Source organism: Rhinolophus hipposideros (assembly GCF_964194185.1).
Source record: "Rhinolophus hipposideros genome assembly, chromosome: 5".
Taxonomy (NCBI): Eukaryota; Metazoa; Chordata; class Mammalia; order Chiroptera; family Rhinolophidae; genus Rhinolophus; species Rhinolophus hipposideros.
This window is the reverse complement of record NC_138051.1, coordinates 4,350,265-4,371,389: the sequence shown is the minus strand read 5'-3', so window position 1 is coordinate 4,371,389 and position 21,125 is coordinate 4,350,265. Positions and strand designations below refer to the sequence as shown.

General features: G+C 41.0%; 1 protein-coding gene and 1 pseudogene across 2 annotated transcripts in view; one reads left to right on the top strand and one right to left on the bottom strand.

The window, feature by feature from the left end:
* The first annotated feature begins 2,737 nt into the window (after positions 1-2,737).
* ARIH1 (ariadne RBR E3 ubiquitin protein ligase 1) overlaps positions 2,738-21,125 on the top strand; it is a 103,674-nt gene continuing 85,286 nt past the window's right edge. Inside the window, exon 1 of the mRNA XM_081047722.1 lies at positions 2,738-3,839. Within this exon, the coding sequence (XP_080903848.1) occupies positions 3,486-3,839 (354 nt within the window). The 5' untranslated portion in view covers positions 2,738-3,485. The remainder of the gene's footprint in view (positions 3,840-21,125) is intronic.
* Positions 15,641-16,146, bottom strand: LOC308497647 (coiled-coil domain-containing protein 117-like; annotated as a pseudogene). Its single transcript has one exon. The product of its transcript is annotated as a coiled-coil domain-containing protein 117-like (transcript).

Here is a 21,125-nt window from a genome sequence, read left to right as displayed (position 1 = left end):
TAATTACCAACATGGATTCTTTTGGCACCAAGGAAATATTGCCTATTCTGTTTTTCAAGGACCCCGTCCTGTTGTTGTTTACAGACTACTACCTTTTGTTTACAATAGTTCTACCCCGTAGTCACCATAGCTGATACCTTTACAATCAAGTCATTTAGAAAAACATTGTATGTGGGTCATCCCTTGGCCAATTTGGGGCCGCAGAGAAGTTGTCATACTGGTTTCCTTAAATAGCACTATAACCTAACCTGATTCTAAAACAATATCCAAAATATCAATGGAATGAGTGTTGCTGGAAAAAAAATCTGGTTATGAAGGTTTATCCATGACTAGGAGACCCCAAAATTCAGAAGCACTATGAGATTTCCCATGATACTGACTGAAAAAGAAGTCAGGAGACAATGGAAAAGTTTCTGAGAATGAAGCAGACCAATTTTCTTCCCTAGAAAATGGGGATGGCACAGGCCATGTACATATGGGCATAATTAAAATAAAATCAATTAAAAGGTTATAAATCCAATTGGCTATAGTTTTCTCCACAAGATGCAAGGTGACATGACACTTTTTTAAAGTTCTAGTTTTGTGAGCGATGTGCCAGACACTGTGTCAAGTGCTTTAAATACATTCTTTCACTCGATGGTCACAAAGAATCCAACGAGAATGGGAATTATAAACCTCCAAAGTGAAGCTCAGAGAGGTTCGGTACTTTGCTCAGGATTATGGACAGCAACTGGAGCGGCAGAGGCCAAGGCCGCTCGGTCTCTAGATCCTAAGCTCTCAGCCTTTAGCCTATGCTGCTTCTCAGCATTGACATCAATTCTGGTGCCGGTCTATCTCCAGCCCTAACGTCTCCTGACTTTCAGTCTGGGATATTAGTATATGGGACTGCCTATCAACACCTCTACCTCGATGTCCAAAAACCTTCTCAAATGTAACATGTTTCAGTAACTGGCACCACCATGCACCCAGTCAGACAAGCCCCACATCCAGTTGGTAACTTTGATTCTTCTATCAACCCCACAGTCAAGCCATCAGCAAATCTGGCTGTTGGCTCTACTTTCAAACTATACACAAATCTGACCACTTCTTATCATGTCCACTGTCACAACCTTAGCTCAAGCCATTATCATCATTCACCTGGATAGCTGAGATTGCCTCATAATTGGTCCCTGCTTTCAGTCTATTCTCCACAAAGCAGGCATAGTTTTGTTTAAAAAACAGAACATATTTCATTCTTCTGCTAAAAACACTTTAATGCTTCCTATTGCAATGATGCAAACTTCTTAAGAGAGCCTACAAGGCCCTTAGATCTGCCTTTTCTGACTACATCCCTTAACACTCTCTTTGCTTAGCATGCTTCAGTCACATTGGTCCTTACGATTCCCGCTTTCTCTGGGATATAAAGCTATCTACTTTGAGAGAATTTGGATAAGCAAGGTTGGGGGTTTGAGAAAACTGGTGAAGGTTTGAAAGTTGCCTAGAGTGGAAGAATAATTCGGACAAATTTAACAGGATTGCTGGGTGGTGTTGAGAATTCAGTTGTGCTTGGTGATTGGGACTTAGTAATAGAATGCAGGCTGTTATACCAATTTCTCCAATAGTGATCAGCAGCTCCAGTATGAATGGGGAGGATATGAATGGTAGGGTTCATTCAAGGTAGGGGTACGATGAAAAAATGATGGGGCAAATGAGTTTAGGGTAAGGATCAGTGCTACTGATTTTTTCTGTAGGTATATAACACTGGGGATGGGATGGAGATAAGGGTTGCTAGTGTCCTTAGCTTGCCCCAGTTGTGGCATCAACCTAGAATTGCTAAGTAAAAACAGAATCAAAGGACCGACATGTACCAGCATCGGTGTTAAAAGCTTTCATTTGCAAACCCTGAAATTATTTTAGGGAATGGGATTATTTAAAAACTCACAAAATGGGTAAATTAGAGGCGTATTTACATTAGAAAGAAATTTTTAACTTTTCAAAATCAATTTCCAAAGAGAACCTGTAGGTTGAACAGTAAGATTTATCAATACGTGAGGGATTCAGATTTGAAAAGATTTTCAATCTGACCATTCCTTCCCGTTATCCCAAGAGGGAGCTTTCTCATGCCTCTTCTTCCTTCAGAACATTTTCTTGGCTCTCTTCTCCTACTTACAAAGATTTAAAAGTCCACTCTTAGAATGGCATAAAACAGTCTTACCGTCCTGGCCTCTCGCTTGCCCAGCATCTTGCCCTTTACTTACCCTCCTTACACTTGAAGCTCCCCACACTAAACTACGTAACACCTACTGTGCTCAGTTTCTGTTGTTCCCTGAGACTAGACCAGCTTCCTACCTTCTCTGTTAAACTCCTAGCACATAGGGCAATGCTCAGTTCACACATTTCCAGGTAAGAGACAAGCGTCTTTCTGTTATATTTGGTCCTTGTGGATGTTTCTATTATTGCCTGCATTATGTTGCATTAAAATGCATTTTATATACTCTGTAGTATGTGATGCATACCATGCATTATAAAGCATTTTTATAGTATTTTAGATCATCCAGGGGCTAAAACAGGGCAAGTGTTCCGTGGTGTTCCCAAAGGTACAAAACGGGTACCGTGGCTCCGTGGAGATGAGAACTAATGCGTGCGATGCGCTTACAGGGCTCCAGCGCTGCTCCCGGAGCGGAGTTCGGGAAAAGCGTCTTTAAAATGACGTCACTATAGGCGACTTCAAAACCCCTGCACGTCCGTACCAGCAGACAGAACCAAACGAGCTAGTCCTCAGAATGAGGTTCTCCCGTCACACAGTTTGGAGGCTCCGCATAAAACGGATTTTCCCCGAGCAGCCTGGGAAACCGGAATTGTAGCTCAACGGCGGACGTCTTCCCAGAATTACTTTAGGGCGGGCGGGAAGGCCGCTTCCTCACCGGGTGGAGGGAGGGGGCTGGCTCCCTACGGCCTGCGGCAGAAACCACCACCTGGGCGGTCCCGAGGCCCCTCTCGTGGGGACGAGGAGCCCTGGGGTCGGCCCACACCGACACCACCCGGGACCCGGCGGCGCCCCGCTGCCAAGGCCCGGCCGGGCCGTGGGGTCTCCCCGCACTCCACGCAGGGGCGGCGGGGCGGGGCGCGGTGACGCCAAGAGGAGTGACGCGCGACGCAGCGCGACGCGGTGACGCACGCCCCTTTGTTGGCTCAGTAGCGGTAGCAGCGGCCGTGGAGGTGGCGCTGGGGACTGTTTTCTCAGGGAGGCCGGAGCGAAGCCGCGTCTGACTGAGGCGGCCGGCGAGCGGCCCCCTCGCTCCCTCCCTCCCTCCTCCGTGCCCTCCCCGCCGCCGCCAGCCGCCAACCGCCACCCGCCGCGCCCGGGGAGGAGCCGCGGCCCACGGGGCCGGAGCCAGGCCTGCGTCCGGACATCAGCCGGAGCCGGAGCGAGAGCCGGGGCCTCGGCGTCCCCGCCCTCTCCCCGCCTCAGGGCCCGCGTCCGCCGGGCCGCCGTGCGTCGCACCATGGACTCGGACGAGGGCTACAACTACGAGTTCGACGAGGACGAAGAGTGCAGCGAGGAGGACAGCGGCGCGGAGGAGGACGAGGACGAGGACGAGCCGGACGATGATAACCTGGACCTGGGCGAGGTGGAGCTGGTGGAGCCCGGGCTGGGCGTCGGCGGCGAGCGGGACGGACTGCTGTGCGTGGAGACGGGTGGCGGCGGCGGCAGCGCTCTGGGGCCCGGCGGCGGCGGCGGCGGCGGCGGCGGGCAGGGCCACGAGCAGGACGAGGATTACCGCTACGAGGTGCTCACGGCCGAGCAGATCCTGCAGCACATGGTGGAATGTATTCGGGAGGTCAACGAGGTCATCCAGGTGAGGGCGGCCGCCGCGCTGGCGTGACCGGGCCTGGCCGGGCGGCCGATTCGGGCGGCCCCGCGGGGCAGGCCTGGGCCTGGTGCGCAGCCCAGCGCCGCGCCTCCCGGCCCCGTCTCCTCCGCTGCCTCCGCTGGATGTGGAGGGTGTCGGAAGCAGACATTCGCCGGCTAGCCGGCCGTGCGGAGGTGCGCCGGGGGCGGTGCTTTCCCAGTCCCGCCATGGCGGAGGCCTCCGGCCGCCTGAGACTTCTCTTGCGGGCGATTCCTGCCTGTCCCTGGGCTCGGTGTCCTTCCTCCGGCCGGCGCAGCGCCTCCAGGGGCGGGGCGGAGCGCGGGGGGGCGGGTGGAGAAGAGCAGGAAGAAGGGCGCTCCTGCCCCGCGTTCAGGCTCACTTGAGCCCTGTTGGAGGGGGCCGAGTAGGCCGAAGAGCAGCTGGGTGTGCGGTTGCCCCAAGTGGGCACCCGTTAATAAAGAAATGGATCTGCTTGGCAGTCTTAAGTGCCTACTTAAAGGTGGGGGAAGGGAACTGTTTCTCGGAAGAGGTGCCGATGGGCCTTCTTTTCCGATGGTGAGGCTTCTCTGCCTGCATCTTTTTACGTCTTGGCTGTTTGGGACCTAAATGCTACTTTTCCTGGTAGTAGCATATGACTTGAAGCTGTTGGAAGAGTTACTGCAGATTGTATACCCCTCCTTGCAGCTAAAACAACAAAACGCAGTGTTAATTAACTAATACTGGAGAAGACCCTATTGTGAGAAAGTCGACTTTTTGCTTCTGGACTCCTTTCTCTGGTTATTTCTATTCTGTGGTCAGTAACTTAGGCTTGGTTTAAGTTGATAAACCGCATTTTATTTAACCTTCTTGTGGGTCAGATTTTGCCTTTTTGAGATTTAGGAAATAAAGTTTCTATTTGGAAAAAACAGTTATGAGGGGTCAGGTATACGATTGAATAAAAATGAAGTCGATTCAGTGCAACTTTAGAAAACAGTATTTACTTGGAAGGCAACTAACAGACATGACAGCAAGTTACGATTGCTGTTTTGTATGTCAGTCATTACATTTTTTTGTGAAAATTGATATTTATTGGCAAATTATCAGTATGTCACTGCCTAGTCGTTCATTGAGTTTGCACGATTAACAGATTTTTACAGTATTGGCTAGCAAGCAACAGTTTTGAAAATTAAACCATATATTTAGGCCCATTTGAAGACTTTTTGAATAATAGTAAACAAAAAAATCTGTACTATCTGGTGGTAAACAGCGGAAATCTCAAACTTTCATATAGATAGTGCAGTCTAAGGAGGATATTGAAGAGTTGTAGAAGAAAGATTAAGTTTTACTGTTTTTCTGTTTCTCAAAATATAACAGTTGACTTTTTAGGCCACCAAATTGAGATAATTTTCTTTTTTGGAGGAAACTTTATTAAAAGATTTCACAGTAAAATGTTGAATTCTTTCCATTTATTTGCAACTGTAAAAAATCTGATGTTTTCAAACTTATTACCCAGCTTGTTGACATTTCAATTAGCTTCAAAAAAACTCATGAATATTTATTTAACTTTTTAACGTACGGTCTTTTTTTTTCTTTGTTTATTTGTTCTTTTTTTTTTTTTCTAAATCTTTTATGGCCTGTTTTCATGTAGTTAAATCTCAACCAATTTCCTCAGCTCTTAGGTGTGTTTTGATTACTGAGACTAAACCTTACAAGTTCTTTATGTCACTTCTGGAACAGAGACGTAGCTAATGCATATGACATCATTCTTTCTTAGTTTAGGGAAGAGAGAATAAACATGGATGAACTGAACTAAAAAGACCTACAAAATACTAGGGGTTTTTTATGGGTGTCCTACTTTGACCATGTTTCCACGCCTGATTTTTGAAAACGTATTTTTCTAGTCTATGTTAAGGATGCTTTTTAAATAGAATTCCTGAATATATAAATTTCTATCCCTTGTTAAAAGTTCATATTTAGGAATATCAGTAAATCAAAGGATAGGATTTATCCCAGACCTTTTCTCCAAATGGCATACTTACTAAATCTAAACCAGGCTCTGGTAACATTATTGGTTATTTATGTTAATAGATTTAAACGTAAAAAATTACACAGGTAAGAAAAAACTGATTAGGCCAGGAAACAAGAGACAAAATAAACCTGCCACTCAGAGAGATGCCAAAATTTGATCTGTAGTTCTTTCTAGACTCTCTTCATAAGTTATACATATTTTTAATAAAAACAGATTCATACTATATGTTCTGTTTATATTTTCAATAGGAAAAAAGCAGAGGAATCTCAACAACTTTCTCCTGTCAGTACATATTTTTTAGGTGCTTACGTGATCGCAGATCTAAAATAAATTATTCAATCAATCTGTTATTATTGACCTTTCTTTTTTTCCAGTTTCTGGCTTTTATAAACCTCATTCGGAGTACACTCCTAGATAAATCTTTGAATGTTGTCTTACTTTATTTTCTTAGGATAAATTGAATTGCTGAGTCAGAGGATTTGCTTATTTTCAAGGCAAAACATTACCACATTGCTTTCAGAAAGGTTAGCCTAGTTTTCTCCCACCAGTTGGTGCTTGATTGGTGTAAATTATAATTTGTTTAAAAAAAATGAGGTTGAAGTTTCAACATGTTTATTGCGCATTGAGATTTCTTTTGTAAATTGCCCTTTACATTTGCTCACATTATCCCCTTTGGGGATATTTACCTTTTATTGGTTTATAGGACCTCTTTGTATCTAGAGGCTTTAAATATCAGTCTAGATTTTCCAATTTAAAAAAAAAAACTGATTTTTTTTTTTTTTTTTTTTTTTAAGATTTTATTGGGGAAGGGGAACAGGACTTTATTGGGGAACAGTGTGAACTTCCGGGCCTTTTTTCCAAGTCAAGTTGTTGTCCTTTCAATCTTAGTTTTGGAGGGTGTCATTCAGCTTCAAGATGTTGTCCTTTCAGACTTAGTTGTGGAGGGTGCACCTCAGCTCCAGGTCCAGTTGCCGTTTCTAGTTGCAGGGGGCGCAGCCCACCATCCCTTGCAGGAGTCAGTTAACTGGCAACCTTGTGGTTGAGAGGACGCACTCCAACCAACGGAGCCATGGAGCCATCCGGGAGGCAGCCCAGCTCAAGGTGCCGTGTTCAGTCTTAGTTGCAGAGGGCGGAGCCCACCATCCCTTGCAGGACTCGAGGAGTTGAACCAGCAGCCTTGTGATTCAGAGCCCACTGGCCCATGTGGGAATCGAACCGGGAGCCTTCGGAGTTAGGAGCATGGAGCTCTAACCGCCTGAGCCACCGGGCCGGCCAAAGCTGATGTTTAATGTGAGACTAAGTTTTAAGTTTGTCAAGTGAAAAACTTGTTTTACTTAGTTCACAATAGACAGCTCACTGTTAAATCTAAAAAAAATTAAATCCTCTGCTCCCCAGTGCTACTTTTCAACATGAAATCAGGTACGTTATTAGTGAATTTGAAAACAAATTTGCAGGAGAAAAAGATTGAAATGTGAAAAGATCTCCAGGTTGATCTTCCCTTGGGATTTTGATTACCCTTTTCTCAGAGAGTAATTCTGGGCAACAACAGATAAATACTGTTATTTGTAGATACCGTGTTTCCCTGAAAATAAGACATAACCGGAAAATAAGCTCTGGCATGATTTTTAAGGATGACATCCCCTGAACATAAGCCCTAATCCGTCTTTTGGAGCAAAAATTAATTTAAGATCCGGTCTTATTTTGGGGGAAACGTGGTTTCTGCATGTTCTAGTCTTCAGTCAAATAAGTCTGCACTTTTTCTTTTAGAAAACTTTTGGTTTTCTGGTTTTCTGTAACTCTCTTGTTATAGTTGAATTTGCTCTTGTTTTATTTAAATCCTCTGTGGCTACCCTAGCTTATCTTTTGAACTTTTAAGAAAAGATCAGGGATTTTCTTTAGCTTTAACTTATACCAATGATAGAGAAGTGCTTAAAGCCCTTAACTTACCCAACCAACTGTATTTACTTAACTCGTGGTGCTAACAGTAAAAGTAGTTTTCTAATGTAATTGCCTAAATAGTTAGGTAATTTATTAAACACTACACAATTCTGCAATTGAGGGATGTTCAAACTTGCCGTTTTGTGTTTCCACAACAAGTTCCAGCAAATGTTGGTTGTGATATGTGCTGCGGAAGCGAGCACTGCCTTGTGTTCCAGTTATCCTGTTAAATAGAAGGCATAGTTTTTGCCTTAGGAGCATATAGAGGTTCTTGGGCTCCATTCCCAGAGATTGTTATTCATTAGTTAAGTCTGAGTTGGAGCCTGAACATTTGTATATTTTTAGCCACTCCAGTGATAGTTCTGAACCACTAGAATACTCATAGTTCATGCCCTGTCATGATTTTTGACTCTCAGGGAGAATGGGTAGAGTGAGGGCAAGTAACTTTTAGGAATAGTTCGTTTAACGAGTGTGCTGAGGGAGGGGCCATGGGGCTGTTGGGTGTGAATGGTCAGAGGAGGTACTGAGGTGCTATTACAAGAGTGGTTATGCTAAGTAACCTGTTTTAAAGACCACAGTAGAATCTAACCCTTAGCGGGGGAAGTTTTCTGTTGGCTGTTGATTTGAAATTTTTACTTTTATTTCACCTATTTGTTTAATTAAAAGATCTAAAGAACTTCTAAGGTGAGGTTTCAAGCATGAATTGAGAGGCAGTGTATTCCAGCTTATTGTGCACTGGGTGGGAGTCAGTTCTAGTCTTGTTTTTCCTCTAACTGGCAAGTTAATTTACATCTCAGAACCTTCAGTTATTGTTTTGCCTTTTTTTTTTTAATGTAGGAAATTGAGAGTTGAACTACTTTTGATCTAGATAGATCTTTTTTACATTAATGCCTTGTTTTTTTAACATCCTTAATTGGAGTGCTCATTGTTTCCAAGAAGTTGAATTTTAGTGTGCATATCAAAATGAACAGTTGTTTGGGTGGAGTGTGGGGGGTGGAGGAGAGGGAGAGGGAGAGGAAGGGGAGAGAGAGAGACTGAGAATGGGGATGTGTGTTTTGAAGCTGTTAAGGTTTTGGTAGGGTTTACTGCTCTTGAAGTGTTATCTTTTCCCAGCTGATCTCCTTAAGCTGTAAGCTTAATGCAGCAGTCCTAGGAATTGGAAACTCGGGGTGGGGTCCAGCAGTCTGATGTAACAGGCATTCCAGGTGATGCTGATGCAACCTAAAGTTTGAGAACCACTGATACAGTTAAAATTTAGGAGCAGTATTTCTCCACGTGTTATAACTAATTGCAAATTACTACAGAGGTGGATTCATGGTGGAAGGCAAGTTGTTTAAGAAACTAATGAAAATAAAATTTCAAGAGTGCTGGACAACATTTACTAGGTTAATCATAGAGTTGAAAGGGATTTATCATCAGTACTGCTATGCTTCAGATAGGGTGGTCTTTACTCAGTTATTTCAAATGTGCAAACCAAACTAGTGACAGCTCGCATTCTCTGTTGGAAAACTTTTATTTTTCTTCTAGTCTTCCCCACTCCTTGTCTGCTTTTTTTTGTTTTTGTTTGTTTTTTTAAACAAAAGCACACTGGAAGGCATATCAAGTCTTGAATACTGCAAACGGTGCTCAGTACTGCACTCGGTAGTGATGAGAATGTGAGAAGATTTATTCGGAAGTAGTTCATGATCTCTTTGAATTTAGACACTCGAGTTATTAGGTCAGTAAGTAGTTTAGCCAGATGCTAAGTGGATAGTAATAGGTATTCAGATCTGGAAGATGGCTAGGATTTGGATGGATAGAAAACAGGAATAGGAAGCCATGCTAAGAAATTGAATGAAGCGAGAATGAAAGTGACTGGCTAATGGTGAGGACAGCTAAAGCAAAAGCATTGGTTAATTGTTGATGACGATGTTGTAGAAGCTTGGACGTTTGATACTGTGAAGAAACGTAGGCAGAAGTCATCAGATTATGTTCCTTTTTTGGGGGTTTGACCTGTGGTAGCTACATGAATGAGTTCTCTAGCCCTGTATTACCCCACAATTTAGTGGCTTAAAAACAACAAACATGGATCACAGTTTCTATGGATCATGATTCTGGGTGCGGCTTAGCTGGGTGCCTCTGGCTCAGGGTCTCTTCATATAAGGTTACAACCAAGGTATCAAGGAGGATTGCAGTTCTTAAGGCTTGATTGGGGGAGGATCCCCTTCCAAGATCACTTCTGTGGCTGTTGGCGGGCCTCAGTTTTTCACTGGTTGGTTGTTGGCCAGAGACATCAGGTCTTTGCCATCAGGGCTTCTCCATAAAGTGACTTATATATAACACAGTAGCTTATTTTCTTCAGAGCAAGGAGTCTTAAGAGCCCCCGAGATGGAAGCCACAGTCTTTTTATAACTTCATCTCAGAAGTGACATCCCATCACTTTGCCATATTGTACTTGTGAGTAACTGAATCCAGCTCTTACTCAAGAGGAGGGGATTACTCAAAAGTGTGAAGACCTAGAGGCAGGAATTCTTGGTGCCACGTTAATATATGTATACCTGGCTCAGTCAAGAGATGAATGACAACTATTGTATGATGCTTATCTATCCAGTCAATTTCTATACTAATGGGAGTGCATAGTAGTTTGGATTTTTATTTTGGATTAACCATAAATTATTTGTGTTTGACTTTGCAAAGCACTATTATCCCTTTAAACGATAAGCATTCCTAATTACCTTTCAGTGGCTAAGATTAAACAATAGCTTGCAGTCTGTTAGATTTGGCAGGAATTTGAGATTCTTCAGTCCACTGATTTTTTTTTTTTTTCTTACTTTAGCTACATAGAAGAATTACCTGGGGATTTTTTTCATCAGACTTTTTACTTTGAAATAATTAGAGATTGACATGCAGTTGCAAGAAATAATGCAGAGAGACCCCACACATCCTTGACTGATTTTTCTGCAATGGTTATATCTTGCAAAACTAGAGCATAATATTACAACCAATATGTTCAGTTGACACAGTCTTCTTATTCAGATTACTTTACCTGAGGATTTTTAAAGATACAGGCACATTGGTCCCACCCCGAACTAAAAATGGTCTCTGGGAGATTGGACCAGGCAGTCATTAAATAAAAATCTTCTCTTCCTTGGATTATTTTAATGCACAGCCCTGTTCTTGCCTAATGTCTCTAAAGAATCCTTTGTGTAACATTCCACTCTCTGCTTAACTAAAAATAAATAACAGTGAGCTGTTTTGTAATATTGCTCATTCTAAAGTTTAACTCTTGTGGTTTTTTTTAAAATGGAATTAAAATTGCTTGTATGTTCACTTATATGCATTGTTCCTAGGATGGCCTTTTGGATGAAAAAAAAGTCTTTTTTTTAAAATGTAATTATTGTTTTGGAAGCTTGAATGAAAACTTTTCTTCCTGAAGTTAATCATCAATCCCCCTTTCTCCATTTCTTTCATGACAGTGAACCTATCTCTTTAATTATGCACGATGCCTAGTTCTCTGTTTAACATTAGATACTGTCTTTTAATAGGCACCTTATCACAGGCCCGTAACTTTGCTTAGACCTTGACTATACACACACATGTCATCCTTTGATCTTGACATTACCTTACCATGTACCTTTATAAATAGCTTCATTATTCCCTTTAAATAGTGGGATAAGCAGAAGGATGAGAATTTATTTAGGCTGACATTTGAAAATCACTTACTAGGTGAGAGAATGATCTATAATCAGAGTTCCAATCTGGGATGACCAGATCCTTTGGGGCCCATAGAGATAGCAGTGGAAGTCCTTGCCTTATTTTCAGTGTTTTAAAAAGCTAAATGTATTTAAAATAAAGCAAAACAAAACTGCTCAAACTAATTAAAATGTCGGCCAATGTTGAATCTTCAATTCCAAAAGAACAAGACATTTTATAGAGTCCATATATTTCTGTAGTCATATATAATTTAAGTTTCTTCCTAATTTTTTGCTTTCTTCCCAAATTGTCATTCACCCAGTGATACGTGGTCATTGGTTTGATCTTGAATAATGTCACATTTTTTGATGTATCGTGGTACATAGTAGATGCCTGATTGGTAGTTTGGTGTCCCAGAGGCAGCTTAAAAAATTCTCATTGATCTCACTGATTCTCATTGCTGTGGCAGGTTAACTTTGTAGAGCCCGACTTATTTTCATTTTTAAAAATGAGAATGCTGGTATTAAGGCCAATAAGTTGTGAGGATTTAAATGAGAAATGCCAAATACTGTGCTGGGAGTTTTCCCATGTAATTTTTAAAAAGCTGTAAACATTGTTCAGTAGCATTTTTCCTTTTCTCTATGTTCCACTTAAAAGAAGTGTCACAATTGACCCGACACTTAATACATTTTGGCAGAAAGTACAGCAGATAATGAAGTATTAGGTAACATTTCCTTAGTACTAAAACATTTGTTTAGACATTGCTAAGAATAGCCATAATCCCAGCCACTTCTCCCCAGGCTTGCTTCGTTATCTCCTTTGAAACTATTATTAAGTCTAGTCCAGATTCCTTAATAGGGCATTCATGGCTTCCCCATCTTGATGTCAGCTAATTTTTTCAATTTTATTTGCTGCTATTCGGAGTTCTCCTACCACCCTCATTGCAACTACTTATAATTCCTTCATATGTAATACACCCTTATGTTTTCCAATTTTTGTTCAAGCTGGCCCTTCTTGTAATAGTCTCCTCCTAACTGCCTCATGTACTCCTATGCAGACCCTGCTCAGATATTACCATGTCTTTTTCTAGGTCCCTCTCCTCTACCTTTCCAATGCTTCCTTACCTATGTTTGCATGGTATTTCATACAATGTTTGAGGATGTAATATAGCCATCCCAGTGCCTAAATGTCTCTCGCTAGCTGGACATGAGGGTTGTGAGGGGTGAGAGCTGAGTCTTCATCCATAGCATGTGGCGCACTAACTGCCTGACATAGTAGAGATTCAGTAAATACTTGCTGAAGTTTGTCCTTGTCTAGTAAATGCTTGCCGCTTTGTTTTCCTTATCTGCAAACTAAAGGGAGGCAGACAAAATTTTCTTCTGGCACTAATAAATTATTTTATTTCTAGACAATGCCACAGTAATAGTGTAAGAAGATGACAACAAAAAAGTGTTTAAATTTCAAGAGGACAAACTTTTTAAGGCCTTTGAACATAATTGTGACCTGTTTGTTTATTTTCACTTATGAAGTTTTATTGAAAACAATAAAATACAGAAACACCAGATTCTCATTTTAAAGTAAAATTGACAGCATTTTCCAGAACTTTCCTAGTACTGCACCATTCTTATCACTATTGAAAACAAAACCAAGGTCCAGGTCCAAAATAATTAATGAATTTGCCAGTAAACATTCTTCTCATGGTTCTAGTTATTTTTCTAAAATTTACATTTGCACCTTTTCAAGAATGAGTAGTTTTGTTTTGTTTTTTTAAAAGTTGACTGATTGGTATTTATGAGACCTGGACTTCCTTTCTACACTTTAACAACAAAAAACCGGCTCAAACTCAGAGGAAATATATATTTGTTTATTAAAGCTCACCTGCTTTAGATAATTTTTTCTCTTCATACTTAGCATAGAAAGCCAGTCAGTGTTTGATCCATGCTACAAAAGCTGTACAAACTGAAAAGACCCATTATTCCGCTAGGGAAACCTTAAGGCAAAAGCACAAAGCCGTATGCTACAAATGAAAAACAAAGCCGAGGCGTGGGGACTGGAGTCGGCACACATGGATAAGCAGCACAGGGATGAAGAAGACAGTTTTTGTACAAACATATGCAAGAAGTTTAAAGAGCATTAAATACCATTTTCCTTTAGAAATAATTGTCATGTCAGGTAGAAACAAGTTCTGTTTGGATTTTAATCACCAGAATCCTAATTCTCTCCTATATTTACCAATGGTATCAGAGCCTTATTTGGGGGCTTGTCTTTCCTTTTCATTGTACAGACCTTTGATCAGAGGCCTGCCCACCAATTCCTATAGGATACAATCAGTGTGTCTGGGTTCTTGGGAAAGCTGTCACCTCCCCTTCCACACGAACACTAGGACTAACTCTAAATTCTGGGCAGTCACTTCATGTTTTTTTGTTATACTAGAACAAATTTTTTAGCATGAAGATTTCAAGGCTACAGACTGCGAGTTGGTCTCATTAAAAATGATCTAAAGGCAGGAGTTTTTCAAACGGTATGAGTCAAACACTTGCAGATTTCAACAGAATACAGTTTATTCATCTCTAAATCTGAGATTGAGAAACTGTTAGTTGGTTTCCAACTGATTTTAATACTGGTTTCAAGTTCGAATAATTCTACTGTGTAGACATTAAATATTTTGTTTAAATATTAAGCAATTAAATCTTTTCCTGACTATCCAGACAGAAAGAGAGAAAGCAGGAACGAAAGGCAAGAGCAGAAGCAGCCCAGTTAACAGACTTGTGACTTGTATGCCATCTGTAACGGGGAGGGATTTCAGCCTAGGTCTAGAAAATGCTTGGCAGCTAGTTTCTAAAAAGTTACCTCTACTTGACATAAATCATTTTTTCCCCCTACGCAAGGTGTCTATCTGATTCCTACTAAGGGGGAAGAAACCCAGAAAACAAAAAGAACTGGGATGGTCTCTTGTGTGATGAAAAGGCCAGTATTACACTGTTACACTCATTGAATAAGTTACAGGGGATGTTCTGTAGCACTAAGGAATTGTCATTTTCCTTTGCACTGCCGAGTCCTTGCCACACAGAAGAGCTCTTCCTGAGAAATAAAAACGTCAGTCCTGGTGCTCCCCAGATGACACCTTCAGCTGGTTTAGCTCCTCAGTGAAGGTGACCTGCTAGCAGGAAGCTGTTCTCCACTAACTAGGCTACTGCACAACAGTTGAAGCACCACGCAGTAACGCCATGGCTATTTCAGTAAATCTCAACGTCGTCTGCTCATGTGTTCTGTTAATTATTCAGTCATTGCTTTCTAAATTACCATTAAAAACGCAGCTTGTACCTGGTACAGGGAACTACGGAAGTTGCCCGTGCTGGGCGTAGCTGACCGCACTTCTTCGGGATTACCTGAGGGATGCGCGTGGGCCACCTCAAAACCTTTTAAAATGTCCCTCAAAGTTAACTAAGTTGTAAACCTTACGGAGGACCTGGCTTATCAGTTATGCAAGGGAAACAGGAGCAACAGCAGCACAAGGCAAAAGAAGCCTCAAAGGAAAACGCTTCTCTTTGTATTTTCATTGCATTTTCTGAGGCAAAGAGGAGAGCCACAATGCTGCTGGCTATGTAATCAATATAGCTACACCGAATTGGTAATAGGCAAGTTTCAGAGCCTCTTAAATTTCTTAGCAATAGGCTTACACTACTGCTTTCTTCCCTCCTTCTCCCCAATCATAAATACTCACCACTGTAAACAGAGCTCATATCTACAGGTGAAGTTATGACTCAGCTGTCAAAGAAAGGTTGTAGTAGGAGAATCCTTTAATGCGTGGTTTTCAACTCAAGTGTCTGAGTATTCGCCAACATATGTGAATGGTTTAGACAGTGTGACAGATTATTTAAGTCATCCTTACGCAGAAAGCTTCTATACTTGCCTTTGCAGACTGTAATCTCACATTAATAATCCCTCTAGAAAACAGCTTTTCCCTTGAGAAAAGCTTCCCTGGCAGAAAGTTGAGTACAAGACATGGCTACCCAAAATGAGAGTCCGCCATTCCCCCATAACAGGCAGAGATATTATTATTATACCCGTTTCATAAAACTTTCAAGTCCCTCTACTATATAAGTACACCCACAACTAAACACGTGAGCCTTCCAAAATCTGACACCTTTAGTATAAAAACAGGTTTCTAGAGTTCCATTTGTTCTTCTCTGCAAGTACCTGTCTCCCAACTATTGTAAATAAGTATCCCTGTTTGCTGAGGTTCCAAGAACAGTTTAGTTCTCCTAGGGAAGGCTGTGCCAGCAGTGGCATGCTTAGCGTGGCTCTCTCCTGTGTAGCTCTTACCATTAGGTGGTGGCTTTGGCTTATCAGAAAGGAGTTCAGGGAGACGTTCCCAGAGCACAAGCTCCATGGAAGCTCCACGGCTGATGGACTCCATCATTTCCTTCGTAAAGACTTTATCACATTCCCTCTCCAAACCTGTTTTCATGGCGTCAGAAAGGACAAGACTGGGGACATGGTTATTATTTCTGTCAGCTCCAACTTCGTCTTCATCAATTATCCTGTCCTCAATTTCCTGAAGCCTCCTGGCAACTTCTCACTGGTTCTCCCGTTGTCTGATCCATTTCTTGACAGCTAACATGCCAAGTGCAGAAAGGCCATTAGTACATGGATTTACCCATGACCCTCTATCTCCTGATATGTGTGCACAAGGAGTCCAGTCATTAGCACCAGCACAGAGCCCTGCTTCAGTTGGCCTTTTCTTACTGGACGGTCATCCTCCTCCTGCTTTAGCTTGTGTTTCCTTCTACAGGGAACTGAAATGCGGCGCTTCCGCCTGGGCAGCTCCTGGCGGCGCGGGCCGCGGGATCTCAGCGCTGTCTGCCCCAGGTGGGAAGACCAGGCTGCGGAGGCCACTCGGGAGGCCGCCAAAGGGCCAGCCAAGCAAGCGCAGCCCTGGCCGGGAGACGTGGAGGCTGCTCCTGGGACCCCGGCCGTGTGCCTCCCCGGGCCTGGCAGTTGCAGCCACAGGGACTGCCAGCAGCTCACTGCCCAGGCGCCCGCCTCTCTCGTATGCGGGCGGCCCTGTTAGTAATTAAACTTCATTTATAATGTGCTACGTGGAATTCCCTGGCACTTTACATAAACTGACAGTGATGTTAAAAACAATCGAGCCACTCTAATACAATAGTTTTCAAAGTATGGTCCATGAAAGTAAAACTGTCTTACAATACTAGGACATCATTTGTGTTTTTTAATGTGCTGACATTTGTCCTGATGGTACAGTAGCAATGGGTGGAACCTTAGCACAGATCAAACAGTAGCACCAACTATACTGGTTGTATTCACTGTATTCTTCACTGCCACACGAAAAAATACCAGTTTTATTTATTGTCCTGGAAGAAGCAGTAAAAATTACTAGTTTTATATCCTGTCCATTAAGTACATATCTTAATAGCTTATGTGGCAAAATTGGAGGTATGCATAAAGCACTGCTGCATACTCAAGTATAGCGGTTGTTTCAGAGAAAAGTGTTTGTGCAGTGGTTTGATTTGTGAGCTGAACAAGCTGCTTGTTGGGTAGAACACCATTTTTACGAATGAAAGAATGACAAACTGCTTTTTTAGACAAATGGCAAATAAATATGGTAAATGTTTCTTCAAATGAATGAAATACACCTGTCATTTCAAGGAAAACTGCTTACAATATTTGGTGCCAATAATAAAAATTTTAAATAAAACAAAATTTTTAAAGTTTCTAAATGAAAATTGGAATTTTGGAAAACGTATAGCTTCCTAGTACTCAAAAACTTATGATGAGATATTGTATAATAAGCTACATTAACATTTAGAAGATCTGCATAACATAATGAGCCAGTATTTTCCAAATGTCCAATTTTCCAGTGACCAGTTGTGATATTTTACAATCATGCATTGGTAATTATCCATTCAAAGCACAAGATATAAACCATTGAATTTTAATACAACAAGAGTATGAAAAGTTCTTTGATATTGTTTCAGATTCTGCCTTGTAACTAGCCTTTAAGAAACTGCTGCTTTTTGAATTTTGGTGTAATGTCATAAAGAATCCCTAATTATTTGAAAAGGCTATGAAAGTACTTCTTTTTCCAACTATGTATTTTTGTGAGGCCATATTTTCTTTATTCTTCAAACAAAACAACATATCCAAGAGATTTAATGCAGAAACAGATACGAGAATCCTGTTGTTTTCTAGTTAGTTATACCTATCAAAGACTTTTCAAATAATGTAAAATAGTACACTCATCTCTTTAAATTTTTGTTTTAGAATATATACTTTATTTTTATAAAAATGTTTTTGTATTAACATATATAACATATATTAACATATATCATGGAGTTTATTACTGTTGTTTTTAATGAATTTAAATATTTTTTAAATTCTCAGTTTTAAATCTAACAAATATTGATAGTTATTGTTCACATAAACAAAACTTTGTCATCCTCAATAATTTTTAAGATGAAAAGGGGTTCTGAGACCAAATAGGTTGAGAATCACTGCTCTGATGGTTTGAATCGTTAAGACAATGTAATGTAGTCTTGCAAGCAGGAGATGTGACTAACCACACTATATGAGTTTACTATAAATCAGCAAGGGGTTATAAACGACAAATTAAGAAGTATTACTGATTAATCAGAAACGTTTATATATAAGCTGTATTGATGCTTTGGGGGTGTTAACGGAAATATTAAGCTCTGTACTTAAATAAAATCTAGGAAATATGAATCATAAGATATGACTAACTAGGGAGCGATGAGTGGAAGCTTAAGTTTTTCAAGGAGGAGCTAGCAGTGATACCACCTGATGTATACTCCATTTTGTTCATATTTAGAGTTCTTACATTAAGATGAAAACTCTGTGTCCAACTAAAAAGGAAAAAGAGACGAAAGTTCTATGAGAGCAGCGGCTTTGTTTTATTTATCGCTGTATTCCCAGTGCCCAGAGCAACATCTGGCACCTAGTAGGCACTTAGTAAACAATTTTTGTGTAAATATTTTTATTTCACCTTTTTTGAAGAATATTTTTATCATGTATATAATTTTAGGTTGGTAGTTTTTTTTCAGCACTTTAAAGATACTTTGGTTTTCTGGATTCCATTGTTTGTGGTGGGGCGAAGCTAATGAGTCTTCAATCTGGGTGCCTGTGAGATATTTTACTTTGTCTTTGAAAGACTGATAGAAAATTATTAATGCGTCTAGTGGTTTTTTTTGTGTTTATCTTGTTTTGGGTTTTCAGATCCTTTTGAATATGTGGGCTGATGTCTTTTTTATCAGTTTTGGAAATTCTCAGTTCTGCCTTCTTTATCTCCATTCCTTCTGAGACTCCCGTTATGCCTCTATTAGAGCTTTTTATGTTTCATGTGTCCATACTTTTTTGTCTCTCTTACGTCCTCTTTTCTCTGTCGTCAGTGTGCATATTTTTTGTTGATTTATCTTCTGGGTCTCCAGATCTGTCTTCTCTGTGTCTCATCTGCCGTTGAACACCTCTTCATTAGTTCACAATTTCAGATGTTGTATATTTCAATTCTAGAGTTTCCATTTAATTCTTTTTTTATAGATGCTAATATTCTGGTGATTTCTTTTTTATATTTTCCATCTTTTGCTCTATTTCTCCAGCATGTTAATCATATATTCTTAAAAGTTTATCAACTAACTGTAGTATTCAAATTACGTTAGTCTCTTCATATCTTTTTTCTTTCTGTTTTCAGTCCTGTGTTCCTGTCATTTGGCTTACTTTTGATTGCAATACCACACATTGTGTATAAAATATTTTAGAGATTCTGGATAATGATAGATTCCTCCAAAGAGGATTTTCATTTTCTGATTGGTGGTAAAAAGTCACCTTGATCTAATAAGGCTGAGTTATAGCCCTGTTCATTTTCATCGTATCTATAATCTGCCACCGATTCTTTAGATTCTTCTACTACCGTGTTTCCCCGAAAATAAGCCCTAGCCGGACAATCAGCTCTAATGCGTCTTTTGGAGCAAAAATTAATATAAGACCTGGTATCATATCATATCATATCATATCATATCATATATCATATCATATATCATGTTATTTATACCCGGTATTGTATTGTATAATATAATACCCTTAAAATAAGACCGGGTCTTATGTTAATGTTTGCTCCAAAAGATGCATTAGAGCTGATTGTCCGGCTAGGTCTTATTTTCGGGGAAACACGGTAAGAACATGATGTATTCTCAGCAGCCCCTCCTTTAGGGGTCTCAGACCTTAACCTTTGTTTCCTAGCCTGCTGGACTCACCACTCTGCTTTTCTTTCAGAGGCTTTTTTACCTTTAGATTTTTCATCTTGGCCCGCACAATCCCAGCTTTCAGCAAATGTCCTGAAGGGGAAGACTGACCATTCTTGGAGATACCCCTTCAAGTCTCAGTATTAGTTTCCTTTTGTTGCCATAAGTTATCACAAATTTACTGACTTAAAACTATACAAATTTATTATCTTACAGTTCTGAAAGTTAGAAGATTTTTATTTTTATTATTTTTTTTTAGATTTTATTGGGGAAGGGGAACAGGACTTTATTGGGGAACAGTGTGTACTTCCAGTATTTTTTTCCAAGTCAAGTTGTTGTCCTTTCAATCTGAGTTGTGGAGGGTGCCATTCAGCTTCAAGTTGTCCTTTCAGTCTTAGTTGTGGAGGGCGCAGCTCAGCTCCGGGTCCAGTTGCCGTTGCTAGTTGCAGGGGTGCAGCCCACCATCCCTTGTGGGAGTGGAACCAGCAGCCTTGTGGTTGAGAGGATGCGCTCCAACCAACTGAGCCATCTGGGAGCTCAGCCAGTTCTGAAAGTTACAAGTCGAAAGTGAATTCACTGGGCTAAAATCAAGGTGTTGGCAGGCTGTGTTCCTTCTGGAGGCTCTAGGGAAGAATCTGTTCCCTTTTTGACTTCAAGGGGCTGCCTGTGTTCCTTGGCTTACGGTTTTTTACTCCATCTTCAAAGCCAGCAGTATAGAATCTTCAAATCTCCCTGACTGACCTCCACTTTTGCTCTCTTACTCCACTTTAAAGGACCCTTTGATTACATTGGGTTGACCTAGATAATCAGGACAGTGTTTATTTTTAAGGTCAGCTGATAAAGCTGCAACATTAATTCCCTCTTACCATGTAACATAACATTCACAGGTTCCAAGTATTAGGATGTGATCATTGTTGGTGGGGATCACTATTCTGTCTCCCACTAGCACCCTCTTTGGTGGATTATCTTCAGTCTCCTACTTGCTGTCAGAATTTGCAAGTGACCCCAGGGTAAAAGCCACTTCTGTTGTTGGGTCACCAGCTCCTCTAGTTCTTGTTGGCTCAGCTGCTCTCTGCTGCCTTCAGACAGATGATTTCTGGACATTATCTGGCTTTTTTCATTCTAGATGGGAATGCTGGCTTACCTGTTAGCTACTCTATCCCACCTGGAAGAGGGGCGATAAATATTTTAAAAATCATTGAATACCTTTAGTTTATGGGTTATGTCTTGGGAATTTTTGAAGCTTGCATTCTGTAGGAGCAAGCAACCACTTTGTGGACTGCATGCAATTTTGAACTCGGATTGAAGCTAGAAAGTATGTCATTTTAAAGATTGGAGTAAGGGATCTGTCCGAGACGCAGGAAAATAACAGGT